General features: G+C 39.0%; 1 protein-coding gene across 1 annotated transcript in view; it reads right to left on the bottom strand.

Annotated features, from left to right (window-relative positions):
* eys (eyes shut homolog) overlaps positions 1-27748 on the bottom strand; it is a 200331-nt gene that overhangs the window by 51816 nt on the left and 120767 nt on the right. The window contains 6 exon segments of the mRNA XM_061836907.1: positions 9308-9472; positions 15509-15742; positions 15893-16028; positions 16211-16361; positions 19409-19500; positions 19675-19865. Of these exon segments, the coding sequence (XP_061692891.1) occupies positions 9308-9472; positions 15509-15742; positions 15893-16028; positions 16211-16361; positions 19409-19500; positions 19675-19865 (969 nt within the window).

Consider the following 27748-nt stretch of genomic DNA (forward strand, 5'->3'; position numbering starts at 1 on the left):
TCATGTAGGTCAATGATTCTCTGAAGCACCTACAAACATCCTTCAAAAACAAAAGTATGTAAGTAAGTATCCAAAGTATCCAAATTTTCCTGCTCCTGGCATTATTTATCTGTCAACAATTATTATTTACTGTCAACAGTGCCCTATGTTTTTATTTTCCATTTTTCCCACATTGCCAAAATTGTTGCTACTGTCCCCATGGTCCTGTTACTCTGCTCGGCCTTCCTTGTCCTCTCTTTTTCTGATCATACCACCTTGGATTCTCTGCTAAAACTGACAATTGAAGTCCAATGGGAGACACATGCTTACTTTAGGAAAAGGGTGTAAAGAAAAAGAGGAGGCAAGTAAGAAGAAGCACGTCTGGAAGAGGGATTCTTTGGATCTCAGTGCATGTCTTTTAGTTCTCTTCTGATTAACTTTGTCTGTTTGATCTCTGGAGTTTTTTTTTTTTTCCAGTTGCTATCCTCTCATGTGAGAATAATGCTGTGGCATAAGCCAGGAAGCATTAGTAGATAAAAGCCAATGTGCCCTCTATGTATGCTTTCTGAACATCCATCTCTTTCTGTGACAAAAATCACAGCCTCTTCCCGGCTTCTGCATGCTGCAGAAGGTAAACAATGTAGAAAAATATCACGGCGAGCAAACAGAACTCAATATAATTGGGAATTACAGCATTCAATTCAATCCTCAAACCTTTCCTTGTGAGCAGAATGATAAAAGGATGGCATGTCATCAGAGTAGTCATTATTTTTCAGACTAATCTATGAGAAAATCAGTGAAAACTGAAATGAGGGCTTTCTTAAACTCAAAGAGGCTGGATGACGTGTGGCAGCTGATAAATGAGGCGGAGAGTCTTGACAGGGTAAAGGTGAAACAATTAGGCTCTTTTGACATGATCTAATTACCAACGATCATATCTGATCGCAATGAAGCCCTTCTCCTGACTCTTCCTCATGAGATGTAATTCTCTGCACAAAAGTACCTTGTCTCACTTTTTGAAGTTAGTTAAGTTTGAAGTATATATTTTCCCTCTGGAACAAATACGAGAAAACTCAAAAACAAATTTCTTGATTATTTTGATCCTGGCTTGTGATGTAAAATGATACCATCATCCATCTATCCAACTATTTTCTGTACCGCTGATCCTTACTACAATTATAGTCATGCTGGAGCCTATCTTGGCTATCTTCGGGCATGGGACAGGGTACACCATGAACTGGTCACCCACCCATCGCAGGGCATGTGGAAACAACCATTTACAATCATATTCACACCTATCATTCTACACTGCATGTTCTATGTGGGAGGAATCCGGAGTACGATACAATATGTAAACTCCACACATGCGGGGCCGGGATTTGAACCCCGGTCCTCAGAACTATAGGGCAGACGTGCTGACCAGTGGTCCATTGTATATGGATATATACAATAATCATACATATATTGACAAAAAAAATCCCCTCGTAAATTATTTATACTGAGTGTTTCAATTGTTTTCTATTCATCCCGAATACAGAATTCAGGATGTTTAATGAATGACTTGCGACACTTAAAAATCTATTGTTCCTTAAGCATACAAGGTTGGTATATATTTACGTTATTTTAATCCAATATACTGCGTAATCCCGAGGCATCAGCATTATCAGTCATGTATTTAAAAAGCTACCATAGAAAAAAATATATGCAATGATGCTATGGTATTCTTTTTATTTTTGCAGCCACCACAAGCTTCCAGAAATCAAAACCTAAAAAACAAGCATGGCAACGCATACTAATGCTCTCCTGTTCAGAAAGATACACACTTGCAAACAATGCACGGAGGGAGGGCATTCCTACGCAACCAGATATATCTTTTTTCCCATTCCACTATTACTCACTCATACTTTACATGCATTTCCCATCCCACTTATTCTCATTTACACATTAATCAACCAGGTAAAATACCAGTTAAAACTGAACATCTCTTTTGGGATCATGATTTGGCCAGGAAGGCAGCAGGTTAAATATCAAGTCCAAGTCAGTCACGTCAGTCAAGTCAGTCAGTTCATTTCAGTTATTTTCAGCTCCTCTCTAAAAAAATATGCCAAAATAAATCAGTTGAGTTGTCCAAATTCTAGGACAGATTAATGTTAATGGATTATTTTGGTAAAAATTCTTCTACAACAGAAAAGCCTGGCATTTGAACACAGGTGGGCAGACTTATTATGTTCACTGCAACCTTGTTCCTGTTTTCATAGTCTGCCTGGTGAGCCAGACTATTGTGCTGTTTAACAAGTGGAAACAAAATAGAATAAAAATATATTTTGGAGTTGAATATGCCTTTTTTTTTTTTTACAAAAAATGTATGTTATAAAAATTGTACTTACTATGCTTTAGATTAGGCAGCGTGGTGTACGACTGGTTAGAGCGTCTGCCTCATAGGTTTGAGGACCAGGTTTCAAATCCTGGCCCTGCCAATGTGGAGTTTGTATGATCTCCCTGTGCCTGTGTGAGTTTTCTCTGGATACTCCGCTTTCTTCCCACATCACAAATATGTCCATAGTAAGTAAATTAAATTTCCTGTAGGCGTGAATGAGAGTGAATGCTTGTTTGGTTCTATGTACCTTGGGATTGGTCAGCGACCAGTTCAGGGTATACCGTGCCTCTTCCCCAAAGATAGTTGGGATCGACTATCATGCTCACAACTCTCGTGAATTTAAGCACTTTGGAAAATGGATGTTTTAAATTAAGTGATATCCATCCATTATCTAAGAGGGTTATCCTCACAAGGGTTGCCGGAGTACTGGAGCCTATCTGGGGAGGAGGCGAAAGAGGAGTACACCCTGAACTGGTTACCAGCCAATCTTAAATGATATTGCTCAGCAATATCTCAATTTGCACACATTTTTTATTTTATTTGAGATTCATGCTCCGAATCAACAAATAAATCATAAGTTCCACACTAGTTATTTATTTATTTTCTTCCCACTGAATACTTGCTCAAGTAATTATTAGGAGGATTATGTTTTACTTGTCCTTGAGTCATGCTATTCTAAAGTACAGTACTGTTACTTGAGTATAAAATTTGGCCATTCCACCCACCTGTGCTATTCACTGAAAGTATACTCTTATTCCTAATGGATTCCCCCCCCCCCCTTATGACAAGAGATTCAACCTCTGAAGTACAAAGTTTATTTCAAATAGCAGTTACAAATAATTATGGGGCGGTGGCCCTGATGGAAATGACCTGCCAGTCATTGAAGATGTGTCATTGTTGACCAAGTGTCAACAATACAAACAAAAAGCATTAAATTCGCTATAAATACTGTAGCCTAAATGTCTATACATTGATTAAATGTAACTCAACAAACAAACTGATTATTTAATAATACATGTATTGACACCACAGGTCTCCTAGTTGGTCTGCTAATATTATATACCACTTAAATAGGTGAACTGGGGTCGCCATGGCAACAGCAGAGCAACACTTTTTTCCTAATTCTGCTTTAGTATAGCATCAAAATGATTGGAGAGATGCTATTTTCATAAAAAAAAACATTTAAAAAAACATTTGGTCTGTGTAACATTTGTTACAACTAATTAATAGCTCCCTAGTTACTAAGACTTAAGTAAAAAAATAATACACTCAGCAGCCCTTGTAGAAGGACAATGTCGGCTAGGAGATGGGAGTGTCAAGCCATTACTGCCCTGCAGAATGGACAACTGTTTAATAATGCAACTGCCTAAAAGCATCTTAAATAGCTTAACTAACATTATAGCCTCGACCAATAAAGGAATGCACTAAAAGTGAATCGAGTTGTATGTCAAAGATTCCTAGATTGCCTTTAAAATATCCCCATAACAAGTGCATTTATTTCAAAGCTTTCAATAAGAATATCAGAGCGCAGACCACCACCAAGGCTGAGTCATCCTAATTTGGATAAGCACCAAATTTGACACTTTCACAGATATCCACCTCCTGCATATCAATGACTGCTAGCATCAATATTCATGAATAAATAACATGTAAAAGTCCTGGATCCTCCTGGGGAAAACACATACGAGGAATGTGTGTAGTTTTGCTAATTAAAAAATCAAAACTTAGTGTTGCTTATTAAAACCAAAACCAAACAACGTTGTTATTGAAGATTTTCCATTAGAATTTTTTAGATGGCAGTAATGAACAATACAAATATTTTTCTTGAAGTTTTATATTTGAAGTGGACCCACAATGTCATCCAGAATTTAATAATTTACTCCGTGGCCCAATCGCCATACCTTCACAAAGTTTGATGAAAATTAACTCATCAGTTTATTACTTTTGGAATTATAGCGTACATCACAAAGTGGACTGAAAACAGCTCCCTGGCAAAATTAAAAACATGGGACTATATTAGGGTATTATTTTGTTTGCAATAAGACCTTTTGATTTTTTAAAATGGCATTTTGAAATCATGTTTTGAAGCAGCTAATTGCTGCTTTTTCCTTTTAGCGGCACCAGAAAATAAATATTTTGATCATGTTGGAGAAGATGCCCTGTGCTGTAGTGCCATGCATAATGACTCGCTAAATGTAAATGAGAGCCATGAACTGGACGGCGATGTCACGGATAAGAGGTTAATCTAGGTCACAGCTCTGAGATGAATGTTGTGATGTCTGCACCCGTCTGGGGCAGAATCATTCACGGGTAATCACAGCGCAATCTATCGAGGTTAGAGTTGTGTTGGACTTGCAAGTGCCTTCCTGCACAGTCACAAAGGGCAAAGAGAGTCTTGCAGGACTCATCAGGGGAAGACCATGCGCAACTGAGACCTGCCATTTGGGCTCACCTGCATCTTTGCATTTGACTTTTATTAGGGATGTGGCGTAACTTTTATTCACAACTATGCCAAAAACAATTTACAACATTGTGTCAAGGATTTATGATTAGATGTATGATTAAATGTTGTAAGATCATATACTGGATAATCAATTCATTGGATAATTACTAGAATACTAAAACTAAAACTTTAAAATTTTTAATGTGGCAAGCATTTAGTGTGACCTACCCTTACACTTATTTGTCAGTTGCGGGGAAATTGGCTGCAGAACCCTTTCTAAGAATATGCAAAACAAAAGCTAACCATGATAGATAGATAGATAGATAGATAGATAGATAGATAGATAGATAGATAGATAGATAGATAGATAGATAGATAGATAGATAGAGATAGATAGATAGATAGATAGATAGATAGATAGATAGATAGATAGATAGATAGATAGATAGATAGATAGATAGATAGATAGATAATGACAACATGGTGGCTCAGCTGGTAAAGCATTAGCCTCACAGTTCCTGGGTTCGATCCCGGCCCCCGCCTGTGTGGAGTTTGCATGTTCTCCCTGTGCCTGCGTGGGTTTTCTCCAGGCACTCCGGTTTCCTCCCACATCCCAAAAACATGCAACATTAATTGGACACTCTAAATTGCCCCGAGGTGTGATTGTAAGTGCAAATGTATCCCGCCTCCTGCCTGTTGACAGCTGGGATAGGTTCCAGCACTCCCTGCGACCTTCGTGAGGATAAGCAGTGAAGAAAATGGATGTATGTATATATATATATATATATATATATATATATATATATATATATATATATATATATATATATAAGGAAATTACAAAAAACTCAGCCTAGATGACCACTATGTATCGCATCAGCAATGAGCCCATTGTTTGTGATGTACCGTCTACAAATATTTGGACAGTGAATTGATGATTTTCTTTGTACATCTCCACAATCCCGAACAATAGATTTTAACATCAATATTTTTCAAAATGAAAACATGATTTGAATATGTTCAAGAGTTATTTTAGAAAAATTGCAACTTTTCTTTACTTGAAGAAGCTAAAGAGTCAAAAACAAGCAACAAGTGAAGATGGCCAAATTGAAGGTCTGGTAAAACATCAATTGTACTCCTCTTCTTTTTCTTTCAGCTTGTCCCGTTAGGGGTGTACTCATTGACTGGAATTGAGTTTCATCCAAATATATATATTTTTGCTCTTGTAATTACGGCAACTTTCCAAATACTTTTCACCCCTACCATAACTTTACTTTTTCAGTTTAAACCATTCAGGTTCCAATAAGGAGTTCAGTTGACATGAAATGGTTGAATTAAGTGGGTAACTGTCTTTTGAATGTTATTCCTTCTGTATGAAAAAAAAGTTATAATAACCTCACTAAAGTGTCTCAATTACTGTTCTGCACATACAATTTGAATGCAACAATAGATCTATGATTTGCATTCTGCATGAAAAAAAGAGGGATGACGGTTAATGCAATCGCTCTCCCATTAGACGATAACTACCAATGCCCACATCTGTCCTGCTTTGAACTTTTTCTTCAATGTTAAAATGATTGTGAAAAGTAAAGTCTTGGCCCAAGGATTTTGCATAATGCACAGCTCGATAAATCATACTCATTTTCCATGCCTCACACTTTCTCAACCCTATGAAAAGTGATTGACCCCAAAACAATGCTTTATTGTTACTAGGTTCTGCCTCGTTGTGTCTGGTCTACCCATCACGATGTCCCTATGCTACAAAAGATAGAGTGTATACACGGGCGAGCAGGTGTATGGAACAAAAGAGCTGGCGGGACAATGTAGAGCTCATTGTTCAGGGTAGCTCAATCCTTGCTTGCTTGCTGCCTTCATGCCATCAGGCAGCAACTGCTGCTTTCGTCTACGGATTGCAGTGTTTGTTTTTTTTTTATTTGCTTTGTTATGTAGCCTTGGAAACAAGTCCCAGCATGTGCACTGCCTCCGCCACAGTTCCCCGCAATAGTGACCGATGAGACAATTTTCAGGTTAACCCCCCAAATCACACAACGGAAGGGTTTTCATATTCAATCACAGGTTTCATAAAATGCTGCTTGCAAGCACCTACAAAGTCAACTATGACCAATTCCCTTTCACCAGGTTTGCTTTTTCTATATTTGATGTGATACCACAAACCCCTTGCTAATGCAGAACTCAACTACATTTTTAAAGCCACAATGCCATAAGCGGAGAATAAAATGCTTCAATAGTATTCAGAGGTGGGAAATAGTATTATTATAGGGTCTGATCTTAAGTCAAAGAACAAAAATACTTGCGTAAAAACCTTTACAAAAGTTAATAAGTACAACAAAAAGTCAAATTAGACAATGATAACATCTGAAAAATCACACCTTCACTGACATCAGAAACTTGTGTTTTTTTTTATGCTGGTACAAGACAAAGGCTTTGACCACAAATCATTTTTGGGGCCAATAACGTCAAACAATTCTATTAAATAAGGCCATGGATGAAGAACATCTTGTATCTCCAAATTTGTTGTTGTCACCATTAGTGCTTGTTGCTTCATGTTACTTCATGTCTCTTCTCTTCCTATTTTTTCCACATTGTAAAACTGCATCTCCATCCATCCATCCATCCATCCATCCATCCATCCATCCACCAACTAATCAGTCCGCCTGCCCGCCCGACCGTCTGTCCGCCAGTCTGTCTGTCCAGTGCCTCATGTGAGGTTTGTTCATTTATCAAATTTGGTTCCTCTCCAGATGACACTTTACTAGTACATACTGTAGCTACAGTTGCATTCATAGGCCTTTTAATGCTGGTTAAATGCATTAAAGCAGGCAACTAAACAGATTCTTGTGAGAGCAACCTTAGCAACAAGAGAAGTGATGATCTTTAATCAGCACAGCCAGGAAGGTGTTTCCAGATGTGCTCCTCGACCTCCTCTGCAGAAGCACAAAGAAAGGGGCGGCGAAGGGTGAGGAGATACAAGACGGACAAAGGACTCAGTCACACTCATTTACGGTCTCGTGTTAGAAAAGGTCTTGATGCGGAAGGAAGGGAAGGAAGAAGAAAAGCTGTTCTTCTTTTCTAATGATGGCACACACCAGGAATCATAACTGGAGTTTATTGCAGGCAAAGTACACATTTGCCACGTTTGGAAGAATTTAAAAAAAAAAAAAGTCTTGTTTTTCACATAACCATCTATGGCAATGTGGACTTATTATTTTAGTTTTATATCAATCCCTGCTTTGGGTGCGTGACGCAGGGTTAAACATTTTCTGGGCTTGTCAACACTGAAACATCCTGGAGGCTCCTTGCAAGATTTGGAAGTGGTAGTTGGGGATTAATGGCCTGCTCAGTGCTGAGATCCACAAGCATTACCCTTCATTAAATACCGTGAGATGAGATGTGCGTCATTGACCCCATATTGCACCTAGAACTTCAGCTATGGGATGAAAAAAAAAAGGCTTGCAACAGATGTTAAGAAGCCCACAATCAATGAACGAGTTCATTGAACGAAAGTTCATGAACGAGTTCATATTTTGTGCAAACGTGAACAGAATGTTTTATGTAAATGTAATTTTTCCCCTGATGAATGTATCAGAGAATGCACTCATTCTGGTGTCAAACAACTGTATTCAACCCAAAATTAATTTTCATTCAAGAGTGCCAGGTTTTGTTATACACTTCTAAGAAAAGCTGAACAGACCACATAGGAGCCATTTATATGTTTATATTTATATGTAAACTATATTTTGCAACCAACTTAGTTCTGGGACGCTGTGTAAATGGGAGTAAATGTGTTCTTCGGTGGTTGTTTTGCAACACAGTACATAATTATAAAAGGTGATCAGGCCTAGTAGAAAAAATATTATTTGTATCAGAATGCTTTAGTTAAATCTCCATACGGTCACACATAGAAGAAACCGGAGTACTCAGAGAAAAATTGATGCAAATGAACCCCCATCTCTTGACTTTGAGGGCCACATCCTTAAAAATATACCACTGTGCTGCCACACATTACTATTAAAGGTAACCACTAATCTACTACTGATAATAGTGATAAAATATTTACCCCAATGTTTCTAATACCACTTTCTGGGAAGCTGTTTACAAAAAACTGCAGGCACTTATAGTTCATTAGAATTAAGATCAATGCTTGCTGCATAACACCAATAATGCCAACTTAGCTTTTACTACTAAAAGGCTCTAGATTTACAGTTATAGAATTTAGAAAACTTTAGCTTGGAAGGTTGATTTCCCTCCCTTTTTTTTAATTGGAGTACTGATTTGAATTCAGATGAAAGCAGCCCCACTTTGGATATTAATATTACAATGATGAAAAACGCCAAGTAATTTGCACTCGCAAGGACATCTGGACCGAAAAAGCAACATTAAACACAGTCAACTTAATTGGATTGTACAGAAATGCATATTTTTCTGTTTTATCTGAGCTTGTCGCAGTCTCCCAATTTTTTCAGACGTAAAAATGAGACTGAACTCACTGTGGAGGATGGTTCCCTGTGTAGATCGAGTTTTCACTGTCAAATGGAGAATAACGGCGGTGTCCTTGAGGTTATTGCTGGTGTCAGAGGACTGGAGAACAGTTATGAGAGGTTGCAGCTCCAAGTAAGATGTGCCATCAAAAAACGGGATATACACTTTGGAATCTGGAAAAACAAAAACATAAATTCCCCATTTAGGAGCTGATATGTTAGAATATACTGCAGAACATCTGAAACAATGAATAGCCAAAACACGAGGCCCACAACATTTGCATGTCTCTCACTCTATCACCATTAAAAAAAAAAAAAAACATTCTGCCTTTACAGAAATTCCAAGTCAGAGGAATAACTTTTATGAGTCATTGTGCGTGCACTTTGTGTATGGTGTAGTTGCTTGGATCCTATAATGTTAAGGAATTAAATCGAATATTTATCAGTATTCCAGTGTAGATTTAATTGATCCTGGTTATTTCAGTCTTAGGGCATTGATTTAACAGCAATTGGCTGTTCCGTTTGCACGACCAAAAGTTACGCCCACCAATCAAGGAGGCTTCATCAGTGCATGCACTCACGCTAGATAGGACCCCTCTAAGCTGTTAAGAGATTGTTTCCTTACCTGAGTGTAGATGGACTCTCATGCCTCTTTCAAACAATCTGTGCGCTGTGTCCAGAATATCTACATTTTTGTCCTCAAAAGAGTGTTTTTTTTTCTCTTTGAGGTGCAGGAAGACAGCTAAGCTTGACAATGTTGTGAGATGAACCTATTCAGTGGTTGTTTGTTTTCCCCATTGTATGCATGCAATGCAGACTGCAACCACAACAACAAACCAAGATAGATGTTTTTTCAATACCGATTTCGATTTGAGAGGTCTGGTGTACCTAATGCTGTGGCCAGCAGATGTTCTTGAACTGACACCCAGTGAAGTTGACAGGTCTCTGCATGCACCGACAGTTTGCCCATTAGCAGTCAGTAATGCTCTATTAAGGCTACATGGGGTTATTTCCCCTTGGATGACAAAGGCTATGACATGAAGGCGAGCTGAAGGAGGTCCCCACTCAGTCATCAGCTCCACACGACAATGGTGAAATTGTGGTGAGGCACTTGAGAGCTTGAGAGCACGATAAGAGATTAAAAAAATGGCCAGCTTCAGCTCAGGGAGCTGTAACCTTTGTGTCTGACACAACGTAAATGTTTTTTGCACTTTTGCTTTTTTTATATTATAGTGTGTGATATAACTGATATTCTTATGTTAAAAAAAAAAAAAAAACATTAACTACTTACGTAGGCTGAATACAAAAAAAAACTACAGTACTAGTTCCTACTGGCTGATGTAATTTAGGTTAACACACAAATGACAGAGTCAACTAAATTAATTTTGAAACAAATTAAAGAAATGTGTTTGCACAGGGAAGCATGTTGCAGCAACTGATTAGAACATTGGCCTCGCAGATCTTATGTTCCCCCTGTTTCTGCATGGGTTTTCTTTGGGCACTCCAGTTTCCTCCCACATCCCCCTCCCCCCCCAAAAAAAACCCTCCAACATTAATCGGAGACTCTAAATTGCCTCCAGGTGTGATTGCGAGTGCAACTGTTGTCTGTCTCCATGTGCCCTGCGATTGGCTGGCAACCAGTTCAGGGTGTACCCCAGCTCATGCGCGTGGACAGCTGGGATAGGCTCCAGCACTCCCTGCGACCCTCGTGAGGATAAGCGTCAAAAGATAATGGATGGATATTTACTTTGTTTTTTCCACATTTGTCTATACAATTAACAATGTTAATGTCATTCAACTGTGGACCACAGCATGAATCAGCGGTGTTGAAAACTGTGATGTGCTGTTCAGACACTGGCAAATGAGTCACTTTTATGATGTTTTCCCCTTTTTAATACACGAATACTGACAAACCGAAGCAACTGCAAAGCAGGCTCCTTTGTTGGGGATTTCATTTCCGCAAAACAAGCCTGACATTTGTGATCTCTAAGTCTGGCTGTCTAATGTTGGCACCCTGCTCGTCTGTCCTTTAATCTCAGGCCAATGCTTTTCGGATGACTAACCTTTCAAATCAAAGTAGGGAGGAATACGGTCATTCCGGGCTGAGTTTTAAGATATGATAAATTGTTTCTTCAAAGATGAGTTGGATGGTCCTAGATCTCACCAAAGACATTGTGTCAACTGTGCAAGTAGTCAATTGAAAGCTACGTGATCACAGGATTAGTTGGGGACTAAATGGCTTTGAAGGAAAGATGTAGTCATAAAAGACAAAAACCACTGAGGCAGGAAATTATTCAGTCTGTATTGATTATGACCTCCTTCTACGGCTCATTACCTTATGTCCTTATTTCTTGAATATCTGAAGGTCTGATGTAGGATGTCGGCTGAGAATGGATCATTCACAAGAAAGGTGATTGCAGGTTTGTCCCATTTATGTCTTTTCAAAAGTTCTACCTCATCAGGAGGTTATTTCAAAGTGTATGGTACCTTGTGCTATTCTGTGTCATGCATTAATGTAACCTATTTCCAAAACATGTAGGACATGTCATTTTGTTCTTGTATCATCTCACAAAAACCGTAGACTTGTAGAAAAAAAAAAAACAAGTCGACATTTCTGGTATGAAAAGCATTCCAGTTAAGGACCAATTAAATCTGGATTCATTCTGACAGGAGGCAGGATCAATTCGTTGACAAAATAATTTTAAACTATAGTTTTCTTTGGGGGAAAGCAAAACATTCAGTTGCATTTCAAGATGATCCTTACTTTGGACTGGGTACTGCAAAAAGGCAAAAAGAAAGCAAACGTGCAGTATTAATCTTTTGCTTTTGTCTGGTATGCGGAAATCCTTAATGACACGCTGACATTTCCGGTGAGCTCACAAATGAAGTTAGCATTTTTTCAATTGATTTGACTCAATATTGGAAATGTACTGCAACATTCTAACAAATCGGCCTTAATGCAAATTCGTTGTCAAGGATTTTGTTTCGTAATTGTGTGTGTGTCTCTAATTGAGATGCAAATTTGTCATACTTTACATGACCAAAAGACATTATAAGTATTCATACCTTATTTTTCAGCCCAAATTAGCCACAAGCTCGTAAAAATAAAGGCAACACAATTGAAACTTGAAGAAGCCCCTATGTAGTTTTTATCCTGGCTGAGCAATATCCAAAGTGGCAACAGACAAGCAAAGATAAGAGCATTTTGAAGATCTCATAAATGGACCAGCCATATTAGTCTTCTAATTATTCAAGTAGACTTAATCATCATTGTTGCTTTTAAAAGAACTGAAATGATCAAGTGGCTAAATGTGAAAGAGCAGTAAGCAGACTCTTCTCTTTCACTACCTAACGCTGTATCCCAGGGTTTCCAAAACGACAGGCACAGAGCCATCCAGCAGGTGCACAAGATTAATAGCGTAATGGCTGTCTGCTATAATCATTGCACGGAAAGGTTTTTGCAATCGGCTTGACTGTGAGCAATTCCACTGTAAAATGTCATTTCTCAAAAATGACCAGTTTGAAGATGGGCGCTAATATGCACTTCAGCTATACAATCAACAATCTCCCTATGTGTGGCCAACTTGTGGCAGCTATGTTTTATATTTAATTGATTGCACATATGGCTCATGTTTGCATGAAGACCTACGATAAAATGGAGTTTAATTTATGTGCGGGACAGGAAGAGCGCCATCTTTATTGGGATGTTGAAGGTCATGGAACATTTGGGAAATGTTGCTGTATACCATCCCCATTTAAAGGTATGCCTCAATTAATACAAGTATTGTACTTTATTCAATACAAAAAATGAAACTACTTTTACACTTCATATGCACATGGATTCATTAAAAAAATACAGAAATACTTTTCAGAAGGCCAAGTCCCCCCAAATTTCTATATTTAAAATTACTTTTATTGTTTCTTATATTTTAATTTCTTAAAATGGTAAATCCGGGTTTCTGTTAGCTGCAAGCTATATTAAAAAATATCCATCCATCCATTTTCTTCACCGCTTATCCTCACGAGGGTCACGGGGAGTGCTGGAGCCTATCCCAGCTGTCAACGGGCAGGAGGCGGCGTACACCCAGCCAAACACAGGGCACATACAGACGAACAACCATTTGCACTCACAATCACACTTAGGGGCAATTTAGAGTTGGGATATTGGAGGAAACCGGAGTACCTGGAGAAAACCCACGCAGGCACGGGGAGAACGTGCAAACTCCACACAGGTGGGGCCAGCATTGAACACGGGTCCTCAGAACTGTGAGGCCAACGCTTTCCAGCTGCTCCACCGTGATGCCCATAATAAAAAAAATAATTCATGAAAAATTTCAATTTGTGGGGAGGGAATTGATAGAAAAATTTGTTTTACTTTTTCAGTTGAACCATTGAAATAAATTATGGTGTTCATACAGAATGTTCTAATTTATTGAGATATATCTGCATCCATTCTGGGGTGAAATCAATACTCCAATTTAAAAAAACAAGTTGAAAACAAAGCTTAAACACTTCAAATAGTCATATAATAACTTGAACTTTGACCTCAGCTACTGTACTGGTTAGAGAAGCAACACAACCACCAGCATAGGACTGCTATAGTAACTAAAAAAAAAATAAACAAACAAAAACATATACCGTCCATCTTTTCTGAGTACATTTTGTTTCTGTCACAGCATTTCTAATACCATGTAAAACAGACACTGCAAATAAATATTCAAAAAATGTAAATTGTGTGCCGACTTGGAGCAGTTGTGGATTTGCAGCCCACATGCTGCTTCAGGCTTTTAAACCATGTTTAAAAGGCTAAACAAATAAACAGGGCAGATTTAGGAGTGAAACCGGATATCAATGCATAAATACATTTTACATGACGATGCTTTATAGCATAAGTGTAACTACATTGTATGTGTCTTCGTGCTATCAATTTGATTTTACAATAATGTAAGCAGCCTATGCATGTGTGGCCTGGATAAAAGCGGGCAAGGGTTACAGGATGCAAGTCAGCATTTCATTTAGAAGACAAACAAGTCAATGTTATTTGTTCCATGCAGAGATGACATCTGGATAAACAATGCAGAGCAGAGATGACTTTCTTTCGTCTTCTCTTGTGGCTATCACTTAATTTAAGAGGATGTGAGGACAAGGTTGTCGGCGCGCAGAGCTGCCATGGCGACACATGCGAAGGCTTTGTCAGCATGTAAACAGCCCGTGGACTTCTTCCACAGGCCATCGCAATCAGGACTGCAAAGCACAGCGGTGGATGAGTGCTCATATGAGATTGGACTGCGTTAAACCTGACAGACTGCATGGAATGCTTTTGAGGAGGGACAGTTCGTACAAAGTCAGCAAAAATGACGGTAAGTGAAGGCCCACTGCTGAGGGAGACCTCATGGGTCTGAGGATTTCTTGGCTGCTGAGCAAGAACCTCCTTTATGGTCATTTGAGAAAACGGAAGTTAAAGGTTGTATAAGAATTGCTTGCATAATTTTATGTTTCACTCTTAACAGAGAAAATCTTGGTCAAATCAATTATTGTCATTAAAGTGACAGAACTTGGAGATCCAATGGGAATATGCTTCATGACCAGTGTACTAACAACACAGAAAATGCAATACGACTGCACTCCACAACCAGACAATGGTCTCAACATCATTTTACTGTTCATTAAATTCTGTACAGATCCTGCAAACATAACATCCATCCATTTTCCAAGCCGCTTATCCTCAACAGCGTCACAAGAGTGCGGGAGCTCTTTTTTTTTTTTCTTTATAAAGGCAGAATTGTTCTCTTCTAGTGGATGCTTTGTGCATTTTTGTTTTTATACTTTTTTGAAACTTGTCCAGTCAACCATGTCGTAACAAGAATTATTTGGACAGGGGTGAGGGTTTGTGCTGGATTGAGCAAGCGCCACAAGGTCATGTTCTCATTCAGGAATGGTTCAAGCTGATTATATGGATCTTTCATTTCATTAATCATGTGCTGAATAATTCACATCACTCAAAATTCCTAACACAACGGGCTCCATTCCTCCTCGATGTGAAACCTATTATCCAAAGAGGCTCAGCATATATTAACCAACATTACTAGTGGCCTGTCTCTTGAAGATACATAGAGTACCACTGCGGAGGTCACATGTTACAGTTTTTTTTTTTTTTTTAAACTGAGTGTGCAAAGTTCACAGCAAGAAAACTACAATACAGTACTGCACCTTTCTCACAAAACGTTCCAGTAAAATGAAGCGGGCAGACGCAGGAAGGCGGTTCTTTGCCAGGTTGCTGCGGCTCATGACACGTTCCCCCATTGAGGCAAACGCCATCACCACAAGTTTCACGCTGCGAGTGTTTCGACGCTTGAGCAGGAGCGAGGGTTGTGTTCACACTGTTGGTCAGTAAAATGAAAATCAAGTCGTACTTGATGGTCAGGGTGCAAAGTATATGATTAGCTCAAAACAACATCACTCAAATACCTGGACATAGGAAAATGTAATAAAATCAACAATCAAATGTGACAGCAACATGACCAAACACAGAAAATATATACTAAGTAAAAACTTTCTTGTGGCATTTTAGAGATTTTATAATTAAGAGATTACAAGTGATGTGTAGAAAAATTTACCTGCATGCACCTATATTGCTGCTGGTGATGGCATCAGATATGTAAAATCCCCTGACTTGATTAAATTCAACGATTTCAATGCAGCCAGTGAAATTGTAGAAAGGTTTTGCTTTCTAAAGAAGAAAAATATAGATTTCTTTTCAACAGTTTGCATACCAACAAACTCTTTTTGATGAAAGTTCAGTACTTGTTCAAATTTCCGTCGGAATATATTCTTCGTTGAACACTGATGTCTTCATCAGTTTTTCAAGGACCCTTTCTTGGAGAAACATGATGAGAGCTGAACAAATCTTACCTGATTGGCCAAGTGTTGTTGTGGCAGACCGCCTGTGAAGATATTGGTCGGTCTTTGTATCATGTGTCCCAAGCTGTAATTACTTGCTGCACTTTTGATTCTCTCATGACCGGAAAGAGCTATTTCAGCCTCACAAGGAGCCAGGTGTTGTCTAACAAGAAGTGAGAAACATAAGGGCAATTATAGCGACGGTCACAATGACAAGTCCACCCTATGTTGCTTCTAAACATGTAATTCAGCGTCGCACCACATCTCGACATTGTTTTGAAGATGAGAAATGACAAACAAGACGGTGAAGAAAACAAGAGATCCTTGTTGACAACCTCGGGTAAAGCACTGAATTATTATTGCAATGATTGTCAATAAAGTTCAAATTGACAGTCTCATCAGTAACCTTAGCTTGAAATGGTGTGTAAAACACATTTGACAATGTATTATTCTGATTCAAATGTACACAGCGTTTTACCTTGCCACATGACGTCGCAAGGTAAATTTGCATCATGTACATATTTGTTTGTCATATAAGAAACTTTGGACCATGAAGTATACCATATGTTACAGCTTAAAAAGATATTAAAAGTACTGCTGAACTTTATTTGGGGGTTTATCTCAAATCATGATGGCAGGTGTGGACTGATTACTATTTAATAGGATTTTGAATGTGACTTCTCAGGTCAGTATACATCCAAAACCCCAATTCTAGTAAGTGGTTGTGCACACTTTTGCAGCCACTTTATTTAATAGTTAACTTTTACTGTCTGCCTTAAGAGTCTTCGTCTCATTCAAGTTTTCTTTTTTTTTAATATTCTAAAATCTTCTTTTAACAGGGGTGTGTAGATTTAACGTAATATATACACATTAAACATTCCATCATTTTGCTTTTTTATTGTTTACATTTACAGTGACAACCCATATTCTCATGGGATAGTAACAATATTTCTGACAGTAATAACTTGTCTGTTTTTTCTGAAGCTCTCTCCTTCAGTACGGTCTCGCTGTTTCAGAAGCACCCAGCACCTATTTGTTGCTCTCAAAACCTAAAAGTCCATTTGAAACTACAGAGAAGACCAAATCATTACATCATAGCAGATTCAGCACTAACAATGAACACCTTGAAGGTATTAATGTCTCTGATTTTACCCCCCACCCCCGTCTCCTGATACCTCTTGCAACCTGAGTGTAAATACGGAGGTCCACACAGCAATCTCAGTTGATTTGTTTAGCCTTCACTTCGCAAACTGTTGCGTATGCCAGCTAAATACTCGGAGCACCTACTTCAAGCTGCATAAGTCCTTCCCCAAGAGCTCGCTTGCATGGAATGGTGGTTAATTTAGAAGCAGTGTGCCAGAGCGGCCTGGCCAGCAGCCAGAGGGCAGTGTGCACACTGTCCTTGAGAAGCCAGCCCCACAGGGTTTCTATTTAACATATTGAAAAGTGTCTTTGATGGGAAGATATATTAAAAGTCTGTAATGAGTTTGGCGGGGAGGATGACCATGGTGTTGTAGCTCTGGGTCAAATCAGACAAAGATGGACCGAGTCCACTATCAGACAATTACAAAGTATTTGCTTTCTGACACCGGCAACCATTTTTCCATGCTCCTGACCCGCTAGTTATGACAGCTCTCGTTCTCACAATGTCCCCAAGGGCTCAGCACGAAACATTATGATGGATTCTCACCGCTGTTGTATTTTTCTTGTAGTAAAAAAAAAAAAAAAAAAAAAAAAAAAAAAAGCAGGTGGATCCTTACAGCCCTTTAATCTGATAGGCCGATCTTGATGCACTTAAATATTTAGGCCAGAGCTGGTATCTTCAAGGCAGTATGGGGGGATGGAGGTGTGTGAGGAGTGGGGGTGGGGGAGGTGTTGAAGGATAACCCTGCCATCTTGATCCAAGTTCATTTCAACACCTCAGTCAAGTTTTTTGATAACTACTACTATTATATGACATTCATTTTTTAAGGGTTATTTAAAAATATATATTCATGTTTTAAATTTCTTCTTCACTTTTATTTAACTTCCTATAAAAATATTGCTCAAAAGGAAACGAGAATAATTTTGCTGTTTTTAATGAAGACACTATACTTAGACTAATCTCTCCAATGTATAAAAAGTACTACCTTGCTTTTTTTATCGTAGCGCAGCAACTCTGAAATCAGTGAACAATACATGAGCATTTTTTTTCAGATGCTATCTCTCTTCAACATGTTTACTACTGTGGTACACGGTATATGAACGAGAATAAGAGGCATGTCAGATAACACCTCATAATACCAAAGAAGAAATGACTTTTTTTTTTAAACTTTTATTACCTAAATAAATTAATCCTGAGAGGCAGCCGTGCTATTGTATTAAAATGCGTGTTTTTAAATTATTTTGATTGTTTTCACCACAGTTAATAGCAGCAACAATAGTTTATAGGGTATGTGTGTTGAAGGTCATTTAAATGCAGCAAATCATCAGGCCTTAGTCCAAGTATCCACGTTCTGGTCCTAAGTCAAAAATGTCACAGTTAATGCAAAATGAACACATACAATTAAAACTGTAAGAATATCATTGGAAAAGAGCCATCAAAAATTGTTATTACTGTTGTGGAATTAGCAATATTCTTGAGAAGTGGTGGCAAGATTACGCTAAGACTCAAGAACAATAAGTCAGAGTTTGCAGCCTCACTTGAAATCATTTAAACATTGATTTTGGCTTGACTCTTGATAACTAATCTTTTCATAATGAAAGGCTAAGAATTAATACTTAAGAAGAGCCAATAAAGCATTCCTGTTGATCAGCAATGCATTTTTAATAGCAGCTTTGTGGCATGTGTTCCAGTTCTTTGAAATGTAAGCTTGTTTGTAATAAAATATAAATGGCTTCTGTTGTGTCCCTTTGGTTTTGCTTTACAGTCATTATTTTGAACAAATGCTTTAACACTTGACACGAGTGGATAACTAGGGATGGGAAGTTAATACTACCTGAGGAGCTCATGCTATTTGAACACATTTTGTGTGTTACTTAATGCAAAGAAGCTTACAATACAAATAGACTGCTTCTTTTTCAAAATGAAATATTATTGCCAAAGGCAGATGTGTTTATAAGCAGACCAAAGTCAGAACTCGAAATTGAAATTACCACCCATAAACACAAGATATTCTGCAAAATGATAATCCCTCACAGTGTTCTGAAATTCATTTCAAAAGAACATACCTGATATTGACGATATGTGCTTTGCCATCATCGACATGAATTTGCGTGTTAATCCATGCAATATCATCCTCTTTATTGCAGGAAAAGACATACTGAAACAAAATAATGAGAAGAGAAACTGCTGACGTGGGGACATTCTCTATGAATTATAAATAGTACATTCGTTGAGACAAAATTAACAACTGCATTCCATATACAGGTAAAAAAAAAAAAAAACGCCTTAAATAAATATGGTAATCAATTCCATATACAAGCTTAGGTTTTACCTGTAGGACACCATCTGTGACAAAGAGTTCCATATCAATGCCATTTTTCTTTGTGGGTCCTTGGCCCACATAAATAATAGTTCCTTGGTCAGCTTGAGTCTGAAATCTCACAGTGATGTTGTTGATAGTGCTGAGGTCAATCCTTCCAAACTCCAGGTAAGAATTTCCAAAATACCGGGCATAGTTTGAATCTAGTCGGATATAAAAATAGAAGGTGAAACGAAGGGAAAGGGTACTGCATCTTTATTGTAAACTCTGCAGAGATGCACTAATGATCCCTGACTAGAGGAATGATACTTTTCATGCATTTCCACCACAGACATCTAGATGAGTTTATAGAACATCGCGTTAACAAACATCATGGAACAGCTTCCGTGCCTAGCTGAGAAGAGACAGACCTGAACTTCCCATTTGTATTCCTCTGAGTCAATTGCCACAGCTTTGTTGCAGTATAAAATGTGAATGTAACCTGTATCCATCAAATAACCTTGGCAACTGATAAAGGATACAGCTCAAAGACACAGTCAGAGTAAATGCGCAAAACTTGAGCAAGGCAGGATGTGTGGATAGCTTTTATATGAAAAGAACTGTAAAGAATTCTCCAACTTCCAAGCCTCCACCCCACCTTTATGCTCACCGTTGAGGCAACCTGAAAATCATTTTATTCGCCGGGAAAGCTGTGAAGCATGCAGATGGCACAGTAACAGGAGACAGAGCCTGAATGTACCCATGCACCTTTATTACATGCAGAATTTTATAGCGGAATAAGTTGTCTTGTATCAGCCGTGAGAATAGGGTATTATTGCATGCTCCTATTAAAGTATCCCTACCTACGAGCTTATTGGGCGTAGTGATGCAGACCAACTTAAATGACAGGCACAGACTTATATTAGGGGTGCTCATGCTCAATACAGTAGTTTTCGTTTGAAAGAAATGGTGCAATCTGTTACTGAGAATTCAAAGGAGGGAGTGTGTTAAATTGAATAGCTTTTGTGGATGCACCTGTCTCATGCTCTGTCTATTCTTATCTGGGAGAAAGGGGAAGGAAAGTAGAAAAAAAGAAAACATTCATTACACTAGAGAAATCAGCAAGGCTTCTTTTAAGTTGTTGCCATGATTAATCGAGCAAGCACACGTTAGACCTCTATCAATATTTGTTACGCGTCAAGTCCTAATAGGCTGGCAAGCACTTTTGATCTGACAGCGTGCTCCTCAGGGTATTTGGCAAGCAAGTTTACCTAAATACCCCATTTGGACTGGAAAGCTATAGGACCAACACCCTGTGGAAAAATCGTTGACAAAAAAGAGGTGCATACGTGCTGTGATCTGTGAATTAATGAGGATACGCCAACGCCACAAAATTGCAGCGCTGTGTTCTTTACCTCTGAAAATATGAGTTGCCAATGCTGATGATGTAAAATTACCCCTCAGAGACAAAGCTTTTCATTCATTTTAATACCTTGTTTAGTCTGATGTAGTCTTTGATGCAGTATGAGACTACTGCAAGAAGGCACTCTCCTGCCTCATTAACAGTTAGCTCCAGTAACTCCTTTAAAGTTGCTCATCCTGCAATGTTGTCGCTTTTTTTAGTTTTGTTATATTTGTATACCTTCACTAGTCACAAGATTAGGAACACCCGCATGTTCTAAAAGGGAAAGACCCCTGTTTTGAGAGCCATTATTAACACAAAAATATTGATTTTGGTTTTGAAACTGCTATGCACAGACTGAATATCCATCCGTTTTCTTTGACGGTTATCCTCACTAAGATTGCGGGAAGTGCTGGAGCCTATCCCAGGGTCCTCAAAACTGTGAGGCCAACGCTTTACCAGCTGATACACTGTGCCGCCAATTGATGGATTACTACTTTTCAAATCAGAAGTCAATAAAATCTTATTTGAGCAACAATTACTCAATTTATTTTGAGTATTAATAGGAAAAGATACTTGGATTGTTGCAATGTTATTAGACAATTTGCAATTTTGGTATTTTAGGGAGAAACAACCCACATGATTTCCTTACGTGGGCCACATCACATGATGGTGGGCCAGATCTTGGCTGTGTGTTTGATGCACGTGTCCGAATCTTAGCCCCCTTATCAGACAAGGAAAAACTGAAAATCCACAGGAAATCAGCCGGCACTTACCTAAATTACTTGACGATCCTCCAGGGACTTTGGCTTCATAGTTATGACTAATCTGGAGTTTTCCTAGCCTGGGAGCGTTAAGTTATTAAGAACAAGTACGGTGCCCTGGAGGTGCAAATCATTGTAACGAATTGTGAAAACCTAACACCTCACAAACCAAAAAAAAAAAAAAAAAAAAGGATGGAACACAACAACAAAAGACAAAACACGAAGAGTTCACAAAACAAAAATAAAAGCACAAGGGCACTTTAAACCAGTGACCTATGGAGCTGCAAACTCACTGAACTCATTTTGTAGCAGAAGCTGACAGTGGGAGCAATGGAGGCAGTGTGAGCAGAGGCAGAGGTGTGGTTAATGGGCTGAATTGGCTTGCGACCATTAAGGATATTTTGACCAAATTTCTTCCGAAAATAGTGAAAATAATATCCGCAAAGAATTATGATCATCAGTAATTGATTACAATTAATTTAATATGCCGTGGTCCTGCCGGTCCAGCTCTGAGTGGGCGGGTCCCAGCACACCGGCGCTGATTAGGAGGCGCACACCTACGCCTCATTCTCGTTGATTAATCCCTGTATTTATAGGACACAGGGGACGACTGCTCTTCGTCAAATCGTCACAATCATGCCCCGTTCCTGCACTCCCGTATTCTTGATCATGAACCCTGATGTACCGACCTCCACCTGTCCTCCGACCGACCCCATAAGCTTGACATCTTAGATACTCCTGCCTTCTCTGATCGATATCCCATGTACTGACCCCTGCCTGCCCGCGGACCTGCTCTCTACGCCCGACTTCCTGACTACCGCTGCTCCCCTTGACTGTCTGCCTGATCCCTGAGTTTGGAGCGAATAAACACTTTTCCTAAACTGCCTCTGCGTCTCCGGAGTCCTGCATTCGGGTCCTCCTTCGTACCGATGGGTCGTGACATAATATCTGTATTTTATCACTCACTACCCAAGCACAGAGTTGCTTTGCATCACAAGAATACGAAGGAGCATGCAGAGGCAGCTTTGATTAAAGGTTTTTACCGATATTGATCACATTATACAAAAATGACTCTATAGACCCTCTGGACCAGAGAAGAATCATCATCATCATCATCATCATCTTTTATGGTCATGAACACAAGCATACAAAATGTTTCTCCTGCATTTAACCCCGAGTTATGGAAAAAAAAACGAAACACAGCAGCACGGGGGTACTTAAGCTTTCGCTGAGTGGCAGTGATGGCCATTTAAAGAACCATATGCTATAACAGCAGTAACAGCAACACATGGCAAACACCCCCCCCCCCCCAACACATGAGATCGCTTACATTCAAGAGAAAACAAGATGTTGAAAATCTCTACCAGGCTTTAGATGTAGAATGAGCTTCCTTCACATGAATCCATTGTCATTTTATTGCTTCACTGTTCATTACTTCTAATTTTACGTGTGGATTGATAGTAATGCACTGACAAAATACAGTATCAGGTTTTGTTGTTGTTTTGTCCATAGGTGCATTATTCTCTTTTGTTCTGAATATTTTCATGGCCAGAAAGATTTGCAGTGAATGTAAGGACGTAAACTTTAACCTGTCCATTCATCTGCCCCCCTATATATATTAGATATGAATATGGAGTCCTGAAGGCCAATTGCTGGCCACATATACACAAAGTCATGCACACTCCCATTCACATCTGGGGACAATTTCAAGTCTACCTAACATGTTTTTAGAATAGGGGAAGAAGACGTCCCTGGGGAAAACATTCACATGCATGACAAGAACATGCAAACTCCCTACTGAAAGGTTGGAGCTGAGATTCAAACCCTCACCTTTAGAGCTGTGGCAGACCTCTTAACCACTGGGTCACAAAACCTTACTTCTTTGAAAACTTTCTATGCAAAATCTGAGTAGTGTGCTGTTATATTTACAGGTTCAAAGCGCAATGGATAATGTATTGCTGATTATGGAATTTATCTGGAATGTAGCGTCTTCAAAAGCCTTTTCTTCTTTTAAAAGAATAAAAAATTTTCTCAGTGGAAATTTTAATCTTTCTGAGCCAGCCCAATTGCACCCTGTCCTAATAACCATCCATAAAGGAGGTGACAGGATTAATGTAAGTCATATATATATCGAAGTCATGAAGTGTGTGATGTGTGAGTGAATGTGAGACATGTTATAACAAAATCTATTTTCCTGAGGAAAAAAAAAACAGTATACATTTAGTAAGATGTGAGCTTGAGATAATTTTTTTGCAAGGCTAGACTTTGCCTGATTTTTAATTTATACCGGCTTTATGTAATAGGCTGACTGATGGAACTTGTCACAGGACAGATAAAATACCGCAGGGAACCACTCTTGGACTCATGCAATTTCTGAGCCTCGAGGGAAGGAAAAAGGGCATTCTTTTCGTTCAAAATATGAATTAAAAAAACTGCTCTTTTTCTGAAGATAGGTGACAGAAGAAGCCCCAGCTGAATGGTATATGCTGGAAAACTGCATCCTTTGTGTAACCGTTCTTCTTACTCTGTAATACTATTCTTGGACTTCACCTGTCTCTATTTCTATTCTTATTGGATGGATTTAAATAATAATTTTTACTCAATTTATGAGTTCCCTCAGGCTGTCTGTCATTCAGGTGCATCTCAAAAGTGAGCGTAAGTGTGATTCACTGTCAAAGTTGTGAATGAAAACAAAAATTAAACAAAACAAAAAAATGCGATATAATGCAGGTTCTCCAATAAACATTTCCAGACCAAGGAATGGAAGTATTTGAAATAAATGGATGATCAAAAATGTCTCACTACCCATTATTTTTACCTGTAGCAGTGATATAGAACTGTATTGAAACTACCATATTTCCTTTTTTTTGTTGCTGCAATATTCAACTTTTCCAAACAATGGTTGCCACAGTATGTCCCTTGTATAATTTGTTTGGCATATTTTGTTTTTTTAATGATCAAATCAATCACAAAAACAGCCTTTTACCATCTGAAGAACATATCTCGAGTGAAGACTTGTATGCGTCAAGCAGATCAGGAGAAGATCTTTTATCTCAAGCAGACTTGACTATTGTAATGTTCTTCTGACTGGACTCCCCAAAAAGAGCATTAAACAGCTGCAGCTCATTCAGAATGCTGCAGGTCAGATTCTGACAAGAACAAAGAGGTCACCGCATATAACTCCAATACTAAAGTCCTTACACTGACTTTCAGTCAGCTTTAGAATAGATTTTAAAGTTCTGCTACGGGTCTATAGATCACTAAATGATTTAGGTCCTGATTACATGAAAGAAATGCTTACAAGATACGAATCCAGTAGAGTTCTGAGATCGACAGAGTCAGGTCAAATAGTGGAGAACAGAATGGAGTTTGCATGTTCTCTCTGTGCCTACATGGGAGTTCTCTGATCACTCCGGTTAACTCCGACATCCCAAAAAACATGCAACATTCATTGGAGATTCTAAATTGTCTCTTGGGCGTGATTATGAGTGTGATTGTTATCTGTCCCATGTGGCTGCGATTGGTTACCAACCACTTCAGTATGTACCCTGCCTCGTGAGGATGAGCGGCACAGAAAATTAATAGATAATATTGTAGTCATTTTTATTGTTTTTTTTCCCCTGTTGTAAATGTTTTATTTCTTTGTATGCAAATTATTTTAATCATGTAAAGCACATTGAGTACCTTGTGTATTAAATCCGCTATATAAATACATTCTATCCTGGATGCCCTTCCTGATGCAACCCACCTATTTTATTCTTTCCATGCAGTGCCCCTTCCTGATGGAATTCACCCATTTTCTATCAGGGCACGGGCCCAAAATGGAACCCCCATCATCAAGGGCCCCAGGATGGACCACTACACTGATAGTGTTTTCTCAGTAATTAAATGACCAAATTGTTTAAAACAAACCTCAGTTTGGGGCAGTTATGTTGTACAACACAGGAGCTACAATGGTATAATAAATATATTGATTTAAAACATCTGTAACCTATCAATTAGAGAGTGATTGTCTTCATAAAAGTGCCATCCTTGCTGCCACGCTTGTGTCAGATGTCGTAATTGTCATTTTGTGAAGCTGTAAAGGCTGAAGAACGTTGGCGTGCCTTAACAGCAGTCCGCTTCCCTGCAGTGGCCTTTTGAGATCACCATTAACTCTCAAGCTATGGAGCGCAGGACTGTGCACAGTGATGGTACCAAAGGATTGTTCTGGAAATAAGGTTTGAATTCAAATCATTGTACCTCATAGCTTGTGTTTAAATTCCTTTTGACTTGTGTTTCATTCCAAACACATTGCGAACCAGACTGGGGTTTAAAGAAACACTGTCTGAGTCTATTTCAAGCACCACCGAGGGCACTGCTTTCTTTTAGATTGTGACCTAGTTAGATAAATCTGCAGAGTTCCATGTCCTTAAACCTTAAAACTAATTCACCATCATTATGAAATTTTCTGTTAAGGAGATCTTATATATGCTTGCCTTTCTAGATTCAACACATGTAGCCTCCGTACTGTACTAACTTATCTCACGATGGCCCAAGAATGGATCAGGTGCAGCTGGGAAGACTCCATTACAATTGGCCCAGAGTGAATTTCAATGTGTCACACCGAATTGGTTCAAGTTTGCCTTGTTTTCAATAGGCCTGTTTAACTACTCGGCTGCTTTGTTGAACAGCTTCAAAGCTAAAGCAGACCTCATCTGTCAAGAAAAAACAATATGCCTCCTCTCTCACAGTGCAGTTCAAGACAGCCTTCCACTTTCAAGTTTTCTAATCATTACAACCTGAAGACAAAATCCTTCCTCACATTATCAGAATAAGAATCAGAACCATCATTATTTGCTAAGTATGTAAAAAAAAACAAACAAACAAGGAATATGTCTCCAGTATTTGGAGCCACTCTAAAATGACAACAGCAATTTTGATAAACAATTTGGGACCCAAAAATGAAAAACACAATGGAGCGTCTCTAAGACTGGTTTTCAAACTTTTTGGGCTGTACCCCGTTTGATTAACTTTTCTGCGCTCCACCTGCAGCTTGAAATTGTTTCTACTGAGGGCGGGGGGCTAGCAATGAAAATTCTCATGTGCAAAGCTGGACCACGTCAAAGAGGGGCGTGGCCTTGCAACCGGTCTGAGCGGTTTCATATACAACACCTGTCGCCGGTCACAGCTGCTTCACATGAGGCACTGTGATTAGACCATGTATTTAAGTTGGGGTTTTGTCACTGGCACTTGCCAATTTATTGTGGATGCTTTACCACATCCTGGGTTACTCCGCCACTGCGCCATTATAGTCCAGTCAAGCTTTTGTTATGCTATTTAGTTGACTTGTAGTTATCGCACCTTGTTTCATGTTTTGTGGATCCTGCCTTCTTGGACTGTGTTGTCGTGCACAACATAGTTTATAATAAAGCCCATTGAACATCCTGTCCTCGTCTTGGAGTCCTGCATTTGGGTCCGCCCCCGCACCGTTGGTTCGTGACAGAAAATTGTAAAAGCAGGGGCGGGTGATATGGTTTTAAATTTGTCAAGGGAAGGGGTTGGTGCCGTGGGGGTGGTGGGAGGGTTGCTGAAACAATCCATGCCCCCACCCTCCCTCCCCCCTGCTGTCATGATGCCGGCCAATGTGTGCACTCTAAAGAGTGTTGAAGTTCCATCTTTGCCTCATTGGTCCACTTCACTGTTTTCACCACAGGGTTCACATTTTTAAGGTTGTGCCTGTATGTTATTAAGTACAGTCAAGATCCCCTATGTACCACACCTTATGGTGATGCTAGGTTCACATTGAGGTTGGTGGTGGAGGCTTGTATGGGGTGGTTGACAAATTATCCTCCAATTACAGTATTTCACGGAACATTTATCCATTGACAGGAAAGGGGTTGGATTTGGAACATTTGGATGTCCAATGAAAACAAATTAGCGTCTCCTACCCCTATAATTT

The sequence above is a fragment of the Syngnathoides biaculeatus genome, chromosome 12, assembly GCF_019802595.1.
Source record: "Syngnathoides biaculeatus isolate LvHL_M chromosome 12, ASM1980259v1, whole genome shotgun sequence".
Lineage (NCBI taxonomy): Eukaryota > Metazoa > Chordata > Actinopteri > Syngnathiformes > Syngnathidae > Syngnathoides > Syngnathoides biaculeatus.